The 18,219-nt window shown below is 56.6% G+C and overlaps 1 protein-coding gene across 2 annotated transcripts in view; it reads left to right on the top strand.

Moving 5' to 3' along the window:
• Positions 1-261: 261 nt before the first annotated feature.
• The window catches only part of TTBK1 (tau tubulin kinase 1), a 40,558-nt gene continuing 22,600 nt past the window's right edge, over positions 262-18,219 (top strand). Inside the window, exons 1-13 of one of the 2 annotated variants that reach the window (XM_081039970.1) lie at positions 262-502; positions 3,472-3,633; positions 8,152-8,299; positions 8,548-8,621; positions 8,812-8,952; positions 9,775-9,879; positions 10,286-10,351; positions 10,807-10,899; positions 10,989-11,114; positions 12,450-12,604; positions 13,558-13,789; positions 14,029-14,207; positions 16,862-17,423. In XM_081039970.1, coding sequence (XP_080896096.1) covers positions 3,526-3,633; positions 8,152-8,299; positions 8,548-8,621; positions 8,812-8,952; positions 9,775-9,879; positions 10,286-10,351; positions 10,807-10,899; positions 10,989-11,114; positions 12,450-12,604; positions 13,558-13,789; positions 14,029-14,207; positions 16,862-17,423 — 1,989 coding nt within the window. In that variant the 5' untranslated portion in view covers positions 262-502; positions 3,472-3,525. The remainder of the gene's footprint in view (positions 503-3,471; positions 3,634-8,151; positions 8,300-8,547; positions 8,622-8,811; positions 8,953-9,774; positions 9,880-10,285; positions 10,352-10,806; positions 10,900-10,988; positions 11,115-12,449; positions 12,605-13,557; positions 13,790-14,028; positions 14,208-16,861; positions 17,424-18,219) is intronic. The other variant, XM_081039969.1, reaches the window with a different exon arrangement.

The following is an 18,219-nucleotide window of genomic DNA, read 5'->3' as shown; positions in this document are numbered from 1 at the left end:
AGACAGGTGAGGTTTATGGGTTCAGGTAAGGAGTGATGGGATCCCCGCTTGGCTTGGGGATGGAGATCAAATGAATGGCTGAGACCAGTGAAGAGATCCTAAGAACTGGGGCAGGACCGTCCGAGAGAGAGAATCCGAGGGCTGCAGGAGTGGAGGGAAGAGCAGAATAGAATGTGATGTCAGAGAAAGGGCGGTGATGTAAGAGCCCGGGCGGTGGGGCGGTGATGTCAGGGCTGGTGCTGATGCTGGCGGCGCGGTGCATTGTGGGCAGCTCCCCTCTCTGCCGCTGCCGCCGCCGTCGCCCAAGGAGGATCCGGGCCGGGCCGGGCCGGGCCGGGATGGTCCCGGTCGGGAGGCCGCCGCCGCCACCGCCGGAGGGAGCGGGCCGCCCAGCGCCGCACTGAGCCGCCCCCGCCCCCGCCGCGCCCCGGCCCCCGGGGATGCGCCGCCCCAAGCCGCTGCCTCCGCCGCCGCAGCCGCAGCCGCAGCGGGCACAGAGCAGGTGAGGCGGGGCGGGGCCGGGCGGCGGGCTGGGCGGGGGTCGGGGAGGGGGCTCCTTCCACGGACTCGTTGGGCCCGGGCCTGGCTCTCCTCCCTGAGCAGCCTTCTCCAGCGCCCCCTCCCTGCTGCCGTCTCCGCCCGAGCTGGGACGCTGGCCTACACAGCCTGGGCCGCGTCCGAGGCCTGGACCGGCTCCCTGCCCCCAGCACACATACCCACCCTCTCCCTCCTGCCCTCCAGGGGTGTTGCTCTTCGCTTCTCACATCTGTCCCTGTCCTCTGTCCCTATGGCTTTACTGTCCTGTCACCTCTGACAAATCGTTCTCAGCTGTCTCCATAACCTCTCTCCCTTGCCCTCAGTCCTCCATTCCTCCCACTAGCCTTCTTACCAACTTCCTCACCCCTTTCCCTGTGCCCAGAAACTCCTCCTGTGCTCCTGTGACTTCCTCACCTGCCCTCATGACGTCTCACTTGTCTCTGTCTTACCCCACCCCCTCCTCTGACCCTGTCACTCCTGGTCCCTTCCATTGCCCTCTGCTCCCTCCCACACATCTTTTCATCTGTTTGCATTACATCTCTCTGGTCTCTCTTACCTCTCCTTACCTGGGCTCCCAGATTCCCACACACACCTGGCTCACACCTTGCATAGTTACACATCAACACCTCTATTCACATACCACGAGGAGCTCCCAACCACTTAGGTATTTCTCTCTCTCTCTCTCTCTCACACACACACACACACATCCATCATTGGCCCCACACTCTCAAACATGCACAGTCTCTGACAGATGTTCATAAAATCCTCCTCCACAGCCATTTCTCACTACACACCCAGGCCTCCACACACCCAAAGGGGGCAGTAATGGGGCAGCCAAGTTACTCATGTTCATTTCATCCAACCCTAATCTGAGCTAAGTGTATCTTCTGAGGCAGAGAGTAGGAAGGATGGTGGATGTGGAGAGGCAGGGAACTCTCATTTATTCTCCTGCCTCCACTCTCCCTTTGCCCATCTCACTTGTTTCTTCTAGGCTTGCCCGTCTATAAAATGAGAGCAGGAGCCAACATTTTTCTCATCAACCTCATAAGGATGGAATAGGTCACCCTATTCAACTCCTTAAGGCTCCCTCTCTATGAGTCCAGTGGCTTCTTTTATCTCGTCCTCAACCTGTTTCCTCCACCTTTATTCCAGAGCCCCCCATCTCTACCTCTGTCTTCATCCTGTCATTGCCCTCTCTGCCCTGCGAATTCCTGCCCCATATGCCACTTGGCAGGAGGCGAGCAGAGACCTATTTTATCCCCACTTTTCTGATACTATGAGGTTGTGTGGATTGGAGGGCAGTCAGCTGAACCACTTAAAGAAAGACAGAAAAAGAGTGTCTCTCCCCAGGAAGATCCCCTCTGCACATGTCCTTCATGGCATACCGTGACCTGTTAAAGGTTGTCTCCATGCCTTCACACTGCCTCTATATCAGGATAACTAGACATAGGGGCCCAGGAGAATGATCCCGTCCCAAGGAAAGAGAGGTTTATGGAGTTCTCACCCCATCCATAGATTCTTAGGCACTTTCCTTCTCTCCACCCCCCAACCCCCATCCCAGCCTGAGTGACTTCCTTCCATCTGTGACCCTCCAGGGTCACTGTGAGGGCAGAGCAATGTGCTTATAAAAAGCATAGAGGGTAAGAAGAGAAGAAAAGGATCTTGGTTCCTTTCCTGTACCGGCTTGGCAGAGATCTCAAAAAGTGATCTCTTCTGGCCGCCTGCCTGCACACATGCACATCGCACAGGGAGACACAAAATCACACATAAGCACACACAGACACAGAGGTACAGACACACACAAACACACGCACACACACACGACACACAAAGGTATATACACACTCACAAGGGGTACTCGCAGATACACATGCAGACACACACATGCACACACTTGCCTTTCCCTGGGTAACTCTGGCTGGCTCTTCCAGTTGGGACACTCTCCCTGATATCCCTTCTACCTGTCCTACCTATGCAACAAGAGCTGTGTTCCTTCTTGGTTCCTGAGCAGACACAGATAGGTGTGGTGAGAGGCTCTCTCACCCCAAGCCCCCCCAAACCAGCTGCTCCCTGTCACTCCTCTGTTAGGTCGCTCTTAGTTCCCTGCGGTCCTCAACTCCTCCCAATTCAGCCTGACTCTCTCCAAGTGGCCATAGAGCTGCTGTCCCTCTAAAATCCACGTCTTGAGGCCATTGCCTTATGTTCACCTCCTCACTGCCATCTTTGCTTCCCAAGCCCAGGGCTGTGGCAGTGGTTCCGCTCACCACTGAGACTGGCGTGTGCCTCTCAGCAGCCGTATCCTCCTCACTCAGCACCGTCCCCGAGGGGCTGTTGGGTATCTCCTCATTCTCTGATTATCACATCTCGCATGGGTGGTTAGCCCGCTTCTGTCACTCTGGGGTGCGTCTCCATGGGTCACCCCTTGGTCAGCAGTTCTATCCTTTCAATAAGCCTCAGATACATAGCTTCCCGGTCATTTTGTGGCACAAGGAATGTGTGGGTACCAGGGGGCCATAGATCAAGTCACTCAGACTGGTCCTTCTTGGCCTAGATCTCCCCAGTAAAGCATGGGTCCCACTCTGGTGTGCCCCTTGGTTAGCAAGTCTCCCCCACATTAGGTAGCATGTGTCTCTTTGGGAAATGTTTTCCCACAGCTTGTTCACACATCATTTCCTCTGCTTTTTCAATCAACGGTGTGTTGCTGGTTTTCACATCTCCTGTGTGTAGTTTGTATCTCCCTTCCTGTGGAGAGTATTTGTCTTCTCTCTGACCTCCACTCGGGTGCTAACACAGTGCTTTCCCCAGTCACCCCTGAGCATCTACCCCGTGGGACCCCGAAGGATGTCTACTAGAACGGAGCTCTCCATCATATCTGCAAGGTGGTCCTGGGTCCCTAACCAGCCCCCCGCTCACAGCCCCTCCCCACTCCCCCAGGTAGATGGCCCCCCCAGGGCAGGCCCTGCGGACACCCCTCCCTCCGGCTGGCGGATGCAGTGCCTAGCGACTGCTCTTAAGGACGAAACCAACATGAGTGGGGGAGGGGAGCAGGCCGACATCCTGCCGGCCAACTACGTGGTCAAGGATCGCTGGAAGGTGGTGAGTGAGTGACACGCCGGGGCAGGGGCAGGGGCGGGGGAGGAGAGGAGGAGGGAACCTGGAGACCTGTTAAAACAGAGGCCCTCAGAGCCCCTACCCTGAGAGGGAGGTGCCCCTTAGCTCATTGGCATGCTGCTTGCAGGTCATTCATTTCTGCCTACACTTGTGGACAATCGCTTTTTCCCAATGCCCTCTCTACAGCCCCGCCCTCTCTCACCCCTTTCCCGGCTCGATCACGTTGGTCGGGCCCTGCCTGGAACAACTCCTGGTTGGATGTCGGAGGAGGAGCTGCAGAGCTCGGTGGGGGAAGGAGGGGAGGGTGGGGGAGGGGCTCTTTCTCTGCCGGACCTTGGAGAAGGGCAGTGAATGAGCATGTGCCCCTCCGCTTCCGCAGAGGACAGAAAGGCTTGAGTTCGGGGAAAGAGCCCTTGCAGGCAGCTCCCACCGCATCCGCACTCCATCTTCTCCATCCACCCTCCTCCCCCTCACTGGTTCCTGCGGCAGGTGCAACACGCCGAGACTCCCTTTCCCAGCGTGCCTTGCTCCTCCAGCCCAAGACTTCAGGCTGCTCGGCCTGCTGGGAGTTGTAGTCCAAGTCTTCTCCTGGGTTTGGGTCTGGATGGGTGGCGGACTCGTGAGGGTTTGGGGAAATGCAGTGTCTGAGGAGCAGGACCTACTCTAAATCAATCCGTGTCCCACCCACCCCTTTCCATCCTATAAGAGCTCTCTGGTGGTCTCTCATCCTTGTAGGGGGATGGTGGGGTGATGGTGTGAGCTTCGGGTCTGGACCAGAGTGGGGAGCCAGGAAGAAGAGAGGGAGAACAGCACAGGTCAGGGCTACAGGGAGCCTCTCCATGTATGTGAAAGAAGCTCAGCTCCCCAGGGGTGCGGGATTGAGAGGGGAGTGGGGCCTTAGTGCAGGTGGGTCTCCATGGCAACAACCACCCTGTTGGGCAGGACCCTTAGAGACCTGGGATGGGGCAGAGGTGGCAGGCTTGTCAGAGATGTCTTGGGGGCGGGGCCTGGCGGGGCGGAAGAGCTGAGGGAAAGGGCTGGTCACCTCCCAGAGGGGAACTTCCCGAGCCAGAGAGAAATTGGGGGAGGAGGAGCCAGGGCAGTTATCAAAGGAATGAGGGTCTGGCAGAGTGAGAAGTGTTCCTCCAAGGTCCTCCTGGGTCCCCTGACATAAGAGCTTCTTGTGCTGGCAGATTGGAAACAGAAGGGCATTGGCACTTGAAGAGGTGAGAAAAAGTTGGTGTTCGCACACATACTGAGTTTGGGTTAGAATTTTTTTGTGCTTTTTGATAGAGGAAGTGGGAGGTGAGTGGGAAGAGAAATGACAAGGGGGATTTGGGGAAAGGGGGCAAGCATGTCATCTTTGCCCCCTGACCACCCCAGCGCCTGGAGATCTAGAGAGGTGGGGTGCCAGATGCATTCCCTCAGCCACCTCCCTGGGAGGGATGGGACAGAGACATGAGGCAGAGCTCAGGAACCAAGAACAAGCTGCCATGGACGGGCTGTGCCAGGAAAACAATAAGCGTCAGTGGCACTAACTGGGGTATTTAAAAATAATAACATTTTATTCTTCTTCAGGCGCACTTCTCAGAATCAGAATAGCAAACAATAATAACAGAAACATTCTTTCCTTTTGAGCACTTACTGCGGCCAGACGCTTTGAAAAATGCCTTATATGCATTATCTCAACAATTAATGAGTAGATACTGTTATCCCCATTTCACAAGTGTGGAAACTGAGGCACAGAGATTAGCTAATTTGCCAAGTTCCCATGACTGTTAGGTGAAACCGGGTTTGTCTGCTTGCTGGGTCAAGCAGTCAATTCCTGCTTTCGAAGAATTAGCCCATCCAAGAATCAGGACCGCAGAGCTGAGGGTCTTTGTGACCAGTTCGAGTCCAACTCTCTCATTCTACACACGAGGAAAAGTGGAGCCCCAGAGAATTTACGAAACTCATCTCAGGTCACCCAAGAAACCAGGCTTCCTTTTTTCTAAGTTAACGCTGGGCCTATTTATCTTCCAGTTGAGGGAGGTCCTTCAGCAGGGGAGGAGGGAAATAGAGTCTAGGGAAGGGAATTTGGGAGAATATTCCTGTTACTGGGCTGTGGGCAGGGCGGCATTATGTCTTTCATAGGCCCTGGGCACTTCTCCTCATGGGTCCCTTTCTAAATAATTAAGAACTAAAAATTGTATTTCATGACTGCATTGGTATAAAGAGGAATAAATTATATTACATATTAAAGTTTTCTTTTTGATCTAAAAGTTGATTTTTTTTCTCCTTCGGATTTTAAAAGAAATTAAAACATTTTCATTGCCCTCTAAAAGTATTATGGGCCTACTCACAGTACCGGATGGATAAGTCTGTAGGGCCCAGGGAGGAGGAGTGTTGGGTGAGTGGGTGGGTGCAGATGCCCAGCTCCCCACCCCAGGGAGGTTCTGTAAAGGGTGGGTGGGGAGTCGGGGAGGAACTAAGGAAGGAAAAATAAGCTCTGTTTGGAAATGAAGGTGGTAGAGAAATACCCTCAGGCACCCTGGGAAATTGGGGAGTAGGTGTCAGAAATGTCTTGGCTGCTCCAAGCCCTCCTTACCATCTCCAGCAAGGATTTTTGGAGCCTAGCAGATCTGCGCTAGAATCTCAGCACTGACAGGTTTAGTGTGATCAACTGTTCCCATAACATCGTGTCTCAGAGTGTGGGTTCTGCATCAGATTGCCTGGATTTAAACGACACCTGGCTTTGCTACTTACTAGCCATGTGACCTGGGACAAGGTAGTTAACGCTCTGTGTCTTAGTTTTCTTCCTGTGCAAAACGACGAGTCCTATGACCTTCCTCACCTGTGTTGTCTGGAGCCTTTGGGGACGAGCTAAGATTATGCCTGAGTCTGGAGCACAGAACTGAGATGTAATCGTTGTGCCCCTCCCCCTTGCCCTTTCCTCATGCTCCCAGCAAACCATAAAGGAATCCAGAAGATACTGGAATCTCCCCTGAGTTTAAAGTTCCCCAGAGGAAGACATGCCATTGCTTCCATTGAGTCTGCGTCTGTGCCCTCCTTGTTCCAAAATTCTTCTAGAAGTCTGACCTTAACTTTCATCTCAATTAGAGAGGCACTCTTGTGTCTCACTGTTCTTCCTGCTCCGTCTTCCCTGTCTCCTTCCTGGGCACAAAAGCCTTGAAGAGCCCGTCCAGCCTTCCACCTCTCTTCTAAATCTTCTCTTCATCCTTCTCTTTCTTTCTAGAGTGGTTTCAATTGTGACCTGCTGGGTTCTCCCAGTCCTCAGCTCTGCCCTGCCCCCTCCCCCCCTTCACTCCCATATTTCAGCCACCATTAAATGTTTACTGTGCTGAATAAATGCAAAGTGGAGGCTTGGAGATGCAGGAGGCTCAGAGTCCGTTTCAGGCTGCCTGATCAGAGCAGCCTCCATCCGTTCATTAGCAAGTCCAGCCGTGGCTGAGTTACGAGCCAACAGGGTGCAAGTGAGGGCTGTGGCGTGTGCTCCGGCAGGCAGACCATCCATGATGGGTGGGCTCCCTGAGGAGGTGAGGATTCAGCTGCACATCTTTCTTAAACGAAATGAGTCCCAATTTAGAGCTCAGCACCTTCTCCCTGGTCCCCCATCATTGCCAGCAGCACCCCCACTCTCCAAGACGTCTGCACCTCTGACTTGACATGAATATGAATCTCTCCCATAACTCAGCTCTGCTCATCCCCTCTTGCCTATCCTTCCTCCATCACAGTTCTTCCCTCTGCCTTTTCTCACTACTTGCCCTGGGATGCTGGAGGAGAAGGGCTAGAGGGTCAGATCCCCTGGAAATAGGCAGATTCTCTCCAAACCTCCATTCCCACATGATTCCACGGTGCACCTGCCCCAGAGAGAAGGCTCACCCTGGTCTTGGGCACGTGCCCAGGAGCCTAGGAAGAGATGTGAGCTTCAGCACCGGGCATGGGCAGTGAGGACGCTTTCCTGAGTCCCCTCCCTGAATACTTCCCCTGCCCCAATATTCTCTCCCTCTGGTGACACCTTTCAGGATTCTGCCAACCCCAGGAAGGGCCAGCTTTCCTAGGGGATCCACCAGGGAAGAAATTGGTTTTCTTTCTGGATGGAGGTTACTCAATCTAAGCAAAGGATGCAGGGAACATGATATTTCTTCCAGAAGCAAAGATTCACGATAGCCCATTATCTCTTCAGAATCCTACATAGCCTTGTCTCCATGAGTATATGGAGTCGCATGTCCCATACCCTTTCCCCCTGCCTAATCTGACATCTGGCTTTGTGTGTGTGTGTGTGTGTGTGTGTGTGTGTGTGTGTGTGTGTGTCTGTCCACCCAGGGGCTGAGCTATCTGTCGTCCGCACTAAGAGAGGAGGTGAGGACACTGTTGGGTAGAGCCAGGAAGGGAGACCTGGGGGCCCTTCCAGGATGGCCCCTCTCAGTGAAGGATATGACCCAACAGTGGGTAGGATGAGGAGCTGCTCAGCCTGATCCCTGTGTCCCCCCATCTCTGTAGCTGAAAAAGATTGGGGGCGGGGGCTTTGGTGAAATCTACGAAGCCATGGACCTGCTGACCAGGGAGAATGTGGCCCTCAAGGTGGAGTCAGCCCAGCAGCCCAAGCAGGTCCTCAAGATGGAGGTGGCTGTGCTGAAAAAGCTACAAGGTGAGGGCCTCGGACAGGAGAACGGGAGGGAAGTGGTGATGGAGCCAGGGGCTAAGGGGGAGGTGATGGGTGGAGAGATGGGACCAGAGTGTGAGAGCGATGATGGGGTTAAGGTCAGGGGGAGGTGGTGGGTGAAGTGGTCATGGGGCCAGGGTTGGGGGACCAGCAACCAGAGTACATCAGGAGCCCACCTTAGGATTGGAAGTAAGAGAGGAGTAGGACTTGGGAGACCTGTCTGTGCCCTTCAGGGAAAGACCACGTGTGCAGGTTCATTGGCTGTGGCCGGAATGAGAAGTTTAACTATGTGGTAATGCAGCTCCAGGTGAGTCCCTGGGGCCCCCCCACCTCCACTCTCCCCCAAGAGCTTCGGGTGTGACTCCTGCAGTGGGGAGTGGGGAAGGGAGACTGTGGCCCCGGGAGGCACAAGCCTTTGGGGATGAGGCTGGGCAGAGTGTCACAGGGTGGTGATCCGGATGGCCGCTGAGCCAGGTTGCCTACCCGCGCACCCCCAGGGCCGGAACCTGGCCGACCTGCGCCGTAGCCAGCCCCGAGGCACCTTCACGCTGAGCACCACGCTGCGGCTGGGCAAGCAGATTCTGGAGTCCATTGAGGCCATCCACTCCGTGGGCTTCCTGCACCGCGACATCAAGCCGGTGAGGGCTGCCCCCACTCGGCCCCCCTCTCCAAAGCACACCCCACCTCCGCTCCCTCTCTGGGTCCGCTGGTTTCTTCTCCAAGATGGTGGGGAAGGCAGGGACAGCCTCTTCTACCTGTCCCCTCTCCTGCTTTCCATCCCGAGCCCCACCTCTGCCTCTCCCCTGCCTCCCAGGAGCACACACCCCTGTCCGCCCCGTGGCCATACCCAGGCCCTCTCTCCGCTGCCTTCTCTTCCTTTCTCTCACCGCTGACTTAGATAATCCTAGAACCTAGAAAGGTGAAGGGTTAGAGAAGGATGGGAGGATTGAGGGAAGGAGACCTGGGGCTAGGGCTTGGCAAGGAATTCCAAGTAGTTAATTTGGCGGCATCCCGGGTCTTAGCGCTAGAAAAAAACTCCTATCTTAAAGGGTGAAAATTGAGGCCCAGAAAGATTGGTTGAGTGGCCCAACATCACACAGCAAGAACAATGCAGGTCTCCTGCTGCCTTAGTGAGACTAAGCCACCCTGCCCTGCTGGGGAGTCCCAAGGATTTAGAGCCAGACAGACCTGGGGTCCCCTGTCAGCTGAGTCATCAGTTGCTCTGTGATCTTGGAGAAGCCCCCTAAGCTCTTTGACCTTTATTTCCCTCATCTCTAAAATGAGAATAATCACACCCGCCCATCCCATGACGTGCTAGGACCGGCTGCACGTGCTGGTGTTCTACTCTTACGTGAGTGTACGTGCGTGGAGTGTCCCTCACCAGAGCTGTTTCTTGGTGCCCCTCAAGGAGGGCCAGGTGGGGTTGGAGCCCGCGGTTCACAGCTGCTGTCTTCCTGCAGTCAAACTTTGCCATGGGCAGGCTGCCGTCCACCTACAGGAAATGCTACATGCTGGACTTTGGGCTGGCCCGGCAGTACACCAACACCACGGGGGACGTGCGGCCCGTGAGTACTGCTGTTGCACACCCCCCGGCCCCCTCACGCACTCTCTGACCTGGAAACCCGTCGCCAGCTTTTCCTATGGCTGCCTGAGCATGCCCAACCCCAGGCCCACCCTGGGCTCGTCCCCTCTCTCCCTTAGCCTGGGTTCTTGGTGGATGCCACCTCCACAGCCTGGGAGGTCACAGATACTGCCCGCTCGGGTTAAGGATGGAAGCAGGGGCAGGGGCAAGTTTAGGACTGGGGTTGGTGGGTCAGGTTTGCTCCTGACCGGGCCTGGCCTGCGTGGGGGGCGGCGGCAGGGGGAGGCGGTCAGCGTTAAGACAGGTGGTGGGAGGCTTGGTACGCAGGGTTGACATGAGGCCGAGGTCAGGGCTGCGGTGAGGTTCCCGGTGCCGTTCTTCCTCTGCAGCCTCGGAATGTGGCCGGGTTTCGAGGGACGGTTCGCTATGCCTCGGTCAACGCCCACAAGAACCGGGTGAGTGGCCGAGGCAGGACGGAGGGATGTGGGGGCAGTGAGGGCACAGGTCAGGGGGGAAGATACTGCTGAAGGGGAACACAGGGCGGGCACCTCGGGAGGTGGGCAGAGAAACATGGGGCAGCATGAGCCCCAGAAGCTGCCACTCCAGACCCCAATAGGCAGAAGGCTCTGCCCTTGACTTCTCCTTCTTCCTTGTTTTGGGGGATCTCCTCCTCTCTTTTCCCAACACAAATCTCTGTGGGGTGAGAACGAATACACAGAAGTGTTGTCTTTGGGAGTCTATGTATGCTGGCGGGTCGGGGAGGTAGCCGTGGCTTCAGGGAGACCCCAGCTTTGTCCACAGGGACCGGGGTGCCCAGCCTCTCTGACTGGTGTCCCTCAGTGAGGGGTCAGCTCCCCGCTCCCAGGGAAGGACCTGAGAGCTGGGGGTGACCCTCTTGCCCCCCCCCCAGGAGATGGGCCGCCATGATGACCTGTGGTCCCTCTTCTACATGCTGGTGGAGTTTGCCGTGGGCCAGCTGCCCTGGAGGAAGATCAAGGACAAGGTGAGCCCCATGCCGCTGCGTCTGAAGAAGTGGGAGTGGTGGTGCGTGGGGGCAGCTGGGACTCCATCTCCTGTGCCTCTTGCCTTCAGGAGCAGGTGGGGATGATCAAGGAGAAATATGAGCACCGGATGCTGCTGAAGCACATGCCCTCTGAGTTCCACCTCTTCCTGGACCACATCGCCAACCTCGATTATTTCACCAAGCCCGATTACCAGGTGGGAGCCTGCCATCTGCCCACACCCTGGACACCTCTCTGTGGCCGGCCGTTACCAGCAGCGCCCATCCTGCTGAGGCCCCTCGCCCGTGCCAGTGGCCCTGCCCATGTCACCCTGGTCTTCCAACTGTATGAAACTGATTTGGTGCTCTTACAGACGGCAGGCAGAGCTGAGGTTTATCAAGAGCGTGCCCTGTTTTCAGTGCCTTTCATGCATCAATTCATTTAAGCTTCAAAACACGCCTTTGGTGATAACTGCGTGTCCCTTATGTTATTATTCCAGCACGTAACAATTTATTAAGCCACGTGCTTCAAGTTTTATACCAAAATGCTGCAGGGGGCCAAGTGGGGTGATTGTCCCCATGTCATAGATGAGGAAACTGAGGCCTGATGGCCGGCTTAGTAGCAGGGTGAGGCTCAAGCACATCTGACTCCAAGTCCAGTGCTCTTTCCAAGGTGCCATCCCCACACTCGTGTGGGACCCACTGACCCTGATCTGAGAATGGAAAAAACATCAGCAGTGTTCTGCCCGGGACTCACTATGTGCCATCGTAGGGGGCACAGTGTCAGGCACACACTGGGCACTCGGTGAGGTGGGTCCTGAAGGCAGAGAGAACCTGCCCTGCTGGTCAGAGTGCAATGGTCTGGGGGCTTCAGAGGGTACAGCTGCCCTCCACCTCCTGAGTCCAGAGCCCCGGTTGCTGGCAGGGATGCCTCACTCTGGCAGTAGGAGGCCATGCCCACCCCCCCAATCCTAGCTCAGCCTCCTGGGGTCCTCCAGACCACACAGCTGAGAGCACACCCTGTGCTGGCTGCTAGAGACGCAGAGGTGGCAGGTAGGCGTGTGAAAAGTTCCATCCGGTGCACTGGGCCCAACCACAGGCGCTGTGTGGTGGGGGAATCAGGGAAGCCTTCAGAAAGGAGAGGACGAGTGGGGAAGGCATTGCAGGCTTCCCCACTGCACAGAGGAAGCTGCCTGTGCAGACGCATGACCCCAGGTGGTGGGTTTGGGAAACTACCATTGGTTCTGGGCTGCTGCTGATTCTGCTGAGATGGTGGAAATGGCAGCAGAGTCTGGGGACAGTAGTCGGGGTACAGATCTCTGAGGGCTTGTGTCCAGCCAGTGGGGCATAAACCAAGATGATAATTTGCATGCTTATTTGCATATTGTGCATGTTTTCACTGAAAATCAATGTGCCCTTCTCCTTCCAATACCCCCTCTTGGCCCATCCCTGCCCTGGAAGGCCCCCACTCTTCTGCCTTCAATCCCAGTAACTGTCCCCTCCTCCTGCCTAGCCCCCGGGGTCACCTCTCTGTCCTCCCCCACCCCCTGCAGTTGATCATGTCGGTGTTTGAGAACAGCATGAAAGAGCGGGGCATCGCTGAGAACGAGGCTTTTGACTGGGAGAAGGCAGGCACGGACGCCCTCCTGTCCACCAGCACGTCCACCCCGCCCCAGCAGAACACCCGGCAGACGGCGGCCATGTTTGGGTGAGTGTCGGGAGGGGCAATGGACTGGTTGGGGGCCAGGTGACCCCTGCCTGGGGCTGTCACATGAGAAGCCTGCCCTCTCCTCCTCTTCCTACCTGGACACACCTGGCTGTCTTTCTTATTCTTGGTGCTCAACAGTGGGGGTCTCAAAACCCAGGAAGTTCTGCCACATCTGCACCCTCAACCTTGGCACAGAGCGGGGTCCTCATTTGGAACTCTTGACCTTATTGGGGAGCAGGGAGCCCTGAGTGAAACTGCGTGAGCCCCACCATTTGTTTCTCCGTGTTCATGTGCATTCATTTAGCGAACGCATCTTGAGCCTTGCCCCTAGGCCCTGTGGGGGCGCAGAGAAAAAACATGCAGCCCCTGCCCTCCAAGCGCTCTCAGTTGAGTGTAAGGTATTTGTAATCAATGGGTCAGCAATTTCAGAACGCTGGGACAAGCATGAAGACAGAGGTGGCCAGAGTGAGAAGGGGCTCCCTGCCCAACCCCAGGGGCAAGCCAGGGAGAGACGTGGGCAGAGGCTCCAGGGACACATTTGGGAAGGAGACTCCACAGGATTTTCCAGCATGCGGTGGTGTCCAATTCTGTAAAGACGTTGTTCAAGGAACTCTAAAGTGATTCTTCCCTTTAAACCCATTCCTGGTCAAAAGGAAGCCAGCCAGTGAACCGCAGAGGACATCTGGCAGGGCCTGGAAAGCAGTGGGGTCCCTTAAATAAATACAGCTCAGTGGTGCTGTGCCCGCCTGGCACCCACATCTCCTCCCAGCCGTCTGCCAACCTGAGGATGGTGTTTGTGAGCCAAGGGTGGTGATGGGCTTAGGGTCACCCCCACCCCTGTCTGGGCCTTGCCTGTGCCCACTCCCTTGGCTGGCAGTGATCTCCAGGGCCTGTGCTGGTAGCAGAGGGCACCCCTGCCAGCCTTGCCAATGACCCCCTCCTGGCCTCTCCAGGGTGGTCAACGTGACGCCTGTGCCTGGAGACCTGCTGAGGGAGAACACCGAGGACGTGCTGCAGGGCGAGCACCTGAGTGACCAGGAGAATGCACCCCCAATCCTGCCGGGACGGCTCCCTGAGGGGCTGGGCCCCACCCCCCACCTTGCTTCCCATCCTGGGGGGCCTGAAGCTGAAGTCTGGGAGGAGACGGATGTCAACCGGAACAAACTCCGGATCAACATTGGCAAAGTAACGCTGCCAGGGAGAAGGGCCTGGGTGGTCGTCCCACCCCGCGGCCCCGCCCCCCTCCGTTGGAGCACCCTCGCCCTAGCCGCACACCTGCCCGCTTGCCCCGCCCCCATGGCCTTGCCCCATCTCAGAATGGCCAGCATCCATGGCGTCAACTTCCCTCTACCTCTTTCCTGAGAAAACACCTGACCCACAGCTGTCTTGTGAGCCCCAGCTCACCGAACTCTCCTCTCCTGCAGACCCCCTGTGTGGTGGAAGAGGAGCAGAGCCGAGGTGTGGGGGTCCCCAGCTCCCCTGTGCGTGCTCCCCCAGACTCACCGACAACCCCAGTCCGTTCTCTGCGCTACCGGAGGGTCAACAGCCCTGAGTCAGAGAGGCTCTCCACTGCAGATGGGCGGGTGGAACTGCATGAGAGGAGGTGGGTCTGGGGCCAGGGGGTGGTCAAGGGCTCCGGGTCCCCTCCGTCCCCTCCGTCTTCACATGGCTGGTGGAGGAAAGGTCAGATGCGAGGCAGAGGTAGGGGGACCCTGGGAGAGTCGAGAGGGTTGTATTTGACCTGGCGTCAGACTCAGTTAGTGACAGAGCCTGGATCGGGGATGGGGCGTGCAGAGGTCCTAGCGCATGCCACAAAGGGATAGGCTGGGTCCCCAGGCCCAGGAGGAGGTGAGGAGTGATTGGTAGGTGGGTGTGCTTCCGACACCTCTTTCCTAGAGGTTAATTACAAATACCTCAGAGGCTCTCTTCGACTTTGGGGGAAGGGCTTGGGAGAAGGGTTTAAGCAGTGCTCAGGTTGACTTGGAGATGGACCAAGTTTGGGGGTTAGGTCTCAGGGATCTGAATGTGAGGGAGGGGACCTGGTTTGTGGGAGGGAGAATTGGAGAGTTTAGAGTTAAGGTGAGATCTGGTGGGTGGAACAACCTCAAGTGGAGAGAGATGTCCCTACCCTCGCTGACTCTGGGTGGGGCTTCACGCCACAGCAGAGCAGGGCTAAGGCCATTTCTGCACCAGGAGAAGGACCTCTTCCCCAGGCCCAGTTCTGCGGGAGGCATCCTTTCCACACCCTCATGAAGTGCCTTTCCACACCCTCATGAAGTGCCTCTTCATGCCCCACCTCAGCCACAGCCCCTCACTGGATTCTGCCCCAAACTACACTCCACCTCTGAAATGGGGTACAGTGCCCCTTTGGGGTGTGGAGATGCCCAAGACAGGGGAACCCTATTGCCAGTCCCTGTGGTGACCCTAGGACCCTGTCCTCAGGGAGCCTAGAGCTCCTCTTCTCCTTACACTCACACACACACACACATACACTCACACACACACTCACACACACACTCACATACACACTCACACAGGTTGGCCTACATTTTCATCCATGATAGCCTGTAGGGTTCTGGAAATGGGGAGAAATGAGGAAGGGATATGAGTACAGAAGAGAGGTGAGAAATGCCCGAATAAAGACAGTCCTGCAGAGCAAATTAGTTTGGCTTAGAGTGAAGCCGTGTTTCAGGGATGGTGGGGAAAGGAGGGGACCTAGGAGAGATTTTTCTGGAAGGGAAGTTTCAGGATCTGATCGGCAGGGCAGAAGAGTTGGGTGGGCTCTGGGGCACTGGGGCACAGGAGAAAATAAGAAGCAGATGGGACTTAGATTTTCCCCCTCCAACCCCCTCGTCAGTTCCCACTCCCCACCTCACCCCTGATCTTTAGCTCCTTTCTTCCTTTGGCACCCGCTCTCTTTTTTCTGTTCATCAAAGCAAACCAAGCTCTCAGGAAAGGAAGTGACATCAGGCATGTACATGGGAATATGTCAGACCCTGCCTGACCTCCCTCAGGGTGTTTTTATTTTAAGACTTATTGACAGATCAATAAAAATATTGTGTAGAGTCAGAGCTGGCAGGTCCCGTATAAGCCGGGGCAGCAGTATGTTGAAAAGGCCCCACAGGTGGCTCCCATCTGCCCCCCTTCCTCTCACAGGCTCCATGCTGGGGGGAGAATGAGAGTCAGCCCCCTGCACATAGCCCGAGTGTGAGTATGTGCACCCCCAGAGGAGCCAAGCCTTCGTGGTTCTCTGCGGGCAGCCTGGCATCTGGGAGAGGCCCGTTCTCCCTGGTGTAGTGGCCTCCTTTCCATACACACTGTCATACAACCAGCAATACCCTCATGTTGGGGCCGATATACCCCCGGTTGAGAACCTCTGGAAGTAACGTGAGATCCACAGCACAGTTTAAGATAACAACGAAAAAGATGTCCCAAGGCAAGGTCAGTGCCCCAGAGGTGAACAGTCAGATGGGACCCAGTCCCAGACTCCTGGGGAGGCAGCTATGTAAACATACGTGTGCTCTGCTCTGTAATGACAGTGGACAGAGCCTGGGAAAGCAAACTAACCCCATACAGGATGGAAGGGCTCTCTACAGGACGTGACATCTGAGCTGGGGTGGAAGGATAGGCCGTGTGGAGGGAACAGCTCGCTCAAAGGCACAGAGGTGTGAGCGCGTGGGCAATTTGGGAGAAGGGTGTGAATCTGAGATGGGTCTGGCTAGGAGAATGGGGAAACTGGACCTTAGTCTGGCAATCAAGGACCATGAGTGTCAAACTAAGGAATGTGCACTTTGTCCTCGGGGCTAGTGGCCATTGGAGTTTATTGGTGAAACCTGCTAGGCAGGCTTGGAGGGTGATGGTAAAAGAGGCTAGAGAAGCGATCTGCAAACTTGTGGGCCCTTGATGCAGCAGGAGGGAGCTCCTGAGCACTGGACAGGTGACCAGAAAATTGGCTTTCGGACGATTAAGTTTCCCTGGGGTGGTCTGCAAGGGAGTGTTCCTTGGGCACAGGAACCAGATTTTATTTCCTGCATGTTTATCTTCCTGTAACACAGTAAGCGTTCACAAAATGTGTTGAATGAACGAGATCTTTACAGGGAGCGGGGGTGGAAGGTGAGAATCCAGGAGGTGACCCGGCCTGGCCCAGGGTGGGAGAGGTGCCATGGTCAGGAGGGTCCAGCTGCCACCTGTGAGTATGCGTGGTCCTTGGGGCCCAGAGAGGCCGGGCTCTGAGCCTCACCCGGGGTGGCTTTGCAGGTCACGAATGGATCTGCCGGGCTCCCCCTCGCGCCAGGCCTGCTCTTCACAGCCGGCCCAGATGCTGTCAGTGGACACGGGCCAGGCTGACCGGCAAGCCAGCGGCCGCATGGACGTGTCAGCCTCCGTGGAGCAGGAGGCCCTGAGCAATGCCTTCCGCTCGGTGCCGCTGGCCGAGGAGGAGGATTTCGACAGCAAGGAGTGGGTCATCATTGACAAGGAGACAGAGCTCAAGGACTTCCCCCCGGGCGCGGAGCCCAGCACATCGGGCACCACGGATGAGGAGCCTGAGGAGCTGCGACCGCTGCCCGAGGAGGGCGAAGAGCGGCGGTGGCCAGGGCCAGAGCCCACCGTGCGGCCCCGGGGACGCTGCATGCAGACACTGGCTGAGGAGGACCCCCGGCAGACACCATCCCAACCCCTGCAACCCCAGCTGAGCCAGGCGGATGGCCGGTCAGAGACATCACAGCCCCCCACACCCGGCAGCCCTTCCCACTCACCCCAGCACTCGGGACCCCGCCCTCGACGGAGAGAGTCGGACCCCACCGGCCCGCAGAGACAGGTAAGGTTGGGCTGGCATCCCACGTCCTGCCCCTGGACACCCACAGTCTCGTCATGGGAGCATCGAGCGCTCCTCGCGTGTTGCATGGGGACGACCGACCAGCAATAGAGTTGCAGGCTGTAATGAAGGCAGATAGTTTTAAGGGTCCGAAATTATGCTTCGGGGGCAGGCAAGGCTTCCCAGAACTGCAAGTTCTGAGTTGAGTCTTGCATTACGGGCAGTGCCCGCCAGGTAACAGCACAGGAGTCAGAAAGCGCTGTGCCAGTTAATTGCATGTTGCAGCAGATGAGGCCACGAGGTAGGTCCCGGGGCCCCGGCCTGGAGGCCCTTGGCTTGATTCTGAAAGCTTGGTGAGCCATCGAAGTCTTTTAAACAGGGGTGCGACATGATTACATTGGTACTTTTGTATGGTCCCTTTGGCTGCTGTGTGGAAAGTGGACTGGAGGGGCACAAAACTCTGAACAGGACGGCCACAAGGCAGGTGCCAGAAGGAGAGGGCCTTGGTGGCTTGGACCAGGGTGGGGGCTCTGGCCATGGGGCAAGGTGGTGGAGCCAAGAGGTGTTGGGGAGAGGACTGAGGGGGCTGTGATGGAGCAGAGGGGGTCTCGGCTGATGCCCAGCGTTCTGGGTGGATGGCAGTGCCGTCACTGAGTGGTTTGAAGGGAACACAGACTCACATTTGGACCCGATGACCTCATGGTACCTGTGGCATGTTCCCGTGGAGGCCTCAGAGCTCAGGAGAGATGTCAGCTAGAGATACGGATTTGGGGTTCTTGGAAACCACAGGACTGGGTGA

The sequence above is a fragment of the Rhinolophus hipposideros genome, assembly GCF_964194185.1.
Source record: "Rhinolophus hipposideros genome assembly, chromosome: 3".
In the NCBI taxonomy this organism is placed as follows: domain Eukaryota; kingdom Metazoa; phylum Chordata; class Mammalia; order Chiroptera; family Rhinolophidae; genus Rhinolophus; species Rhinolophus hipposideros.
The sequence above is the reverse complement of the archived record's forward strand: the minus strand, read 5'-3'. Positions and strand labels throughout refer to the sequence as shown.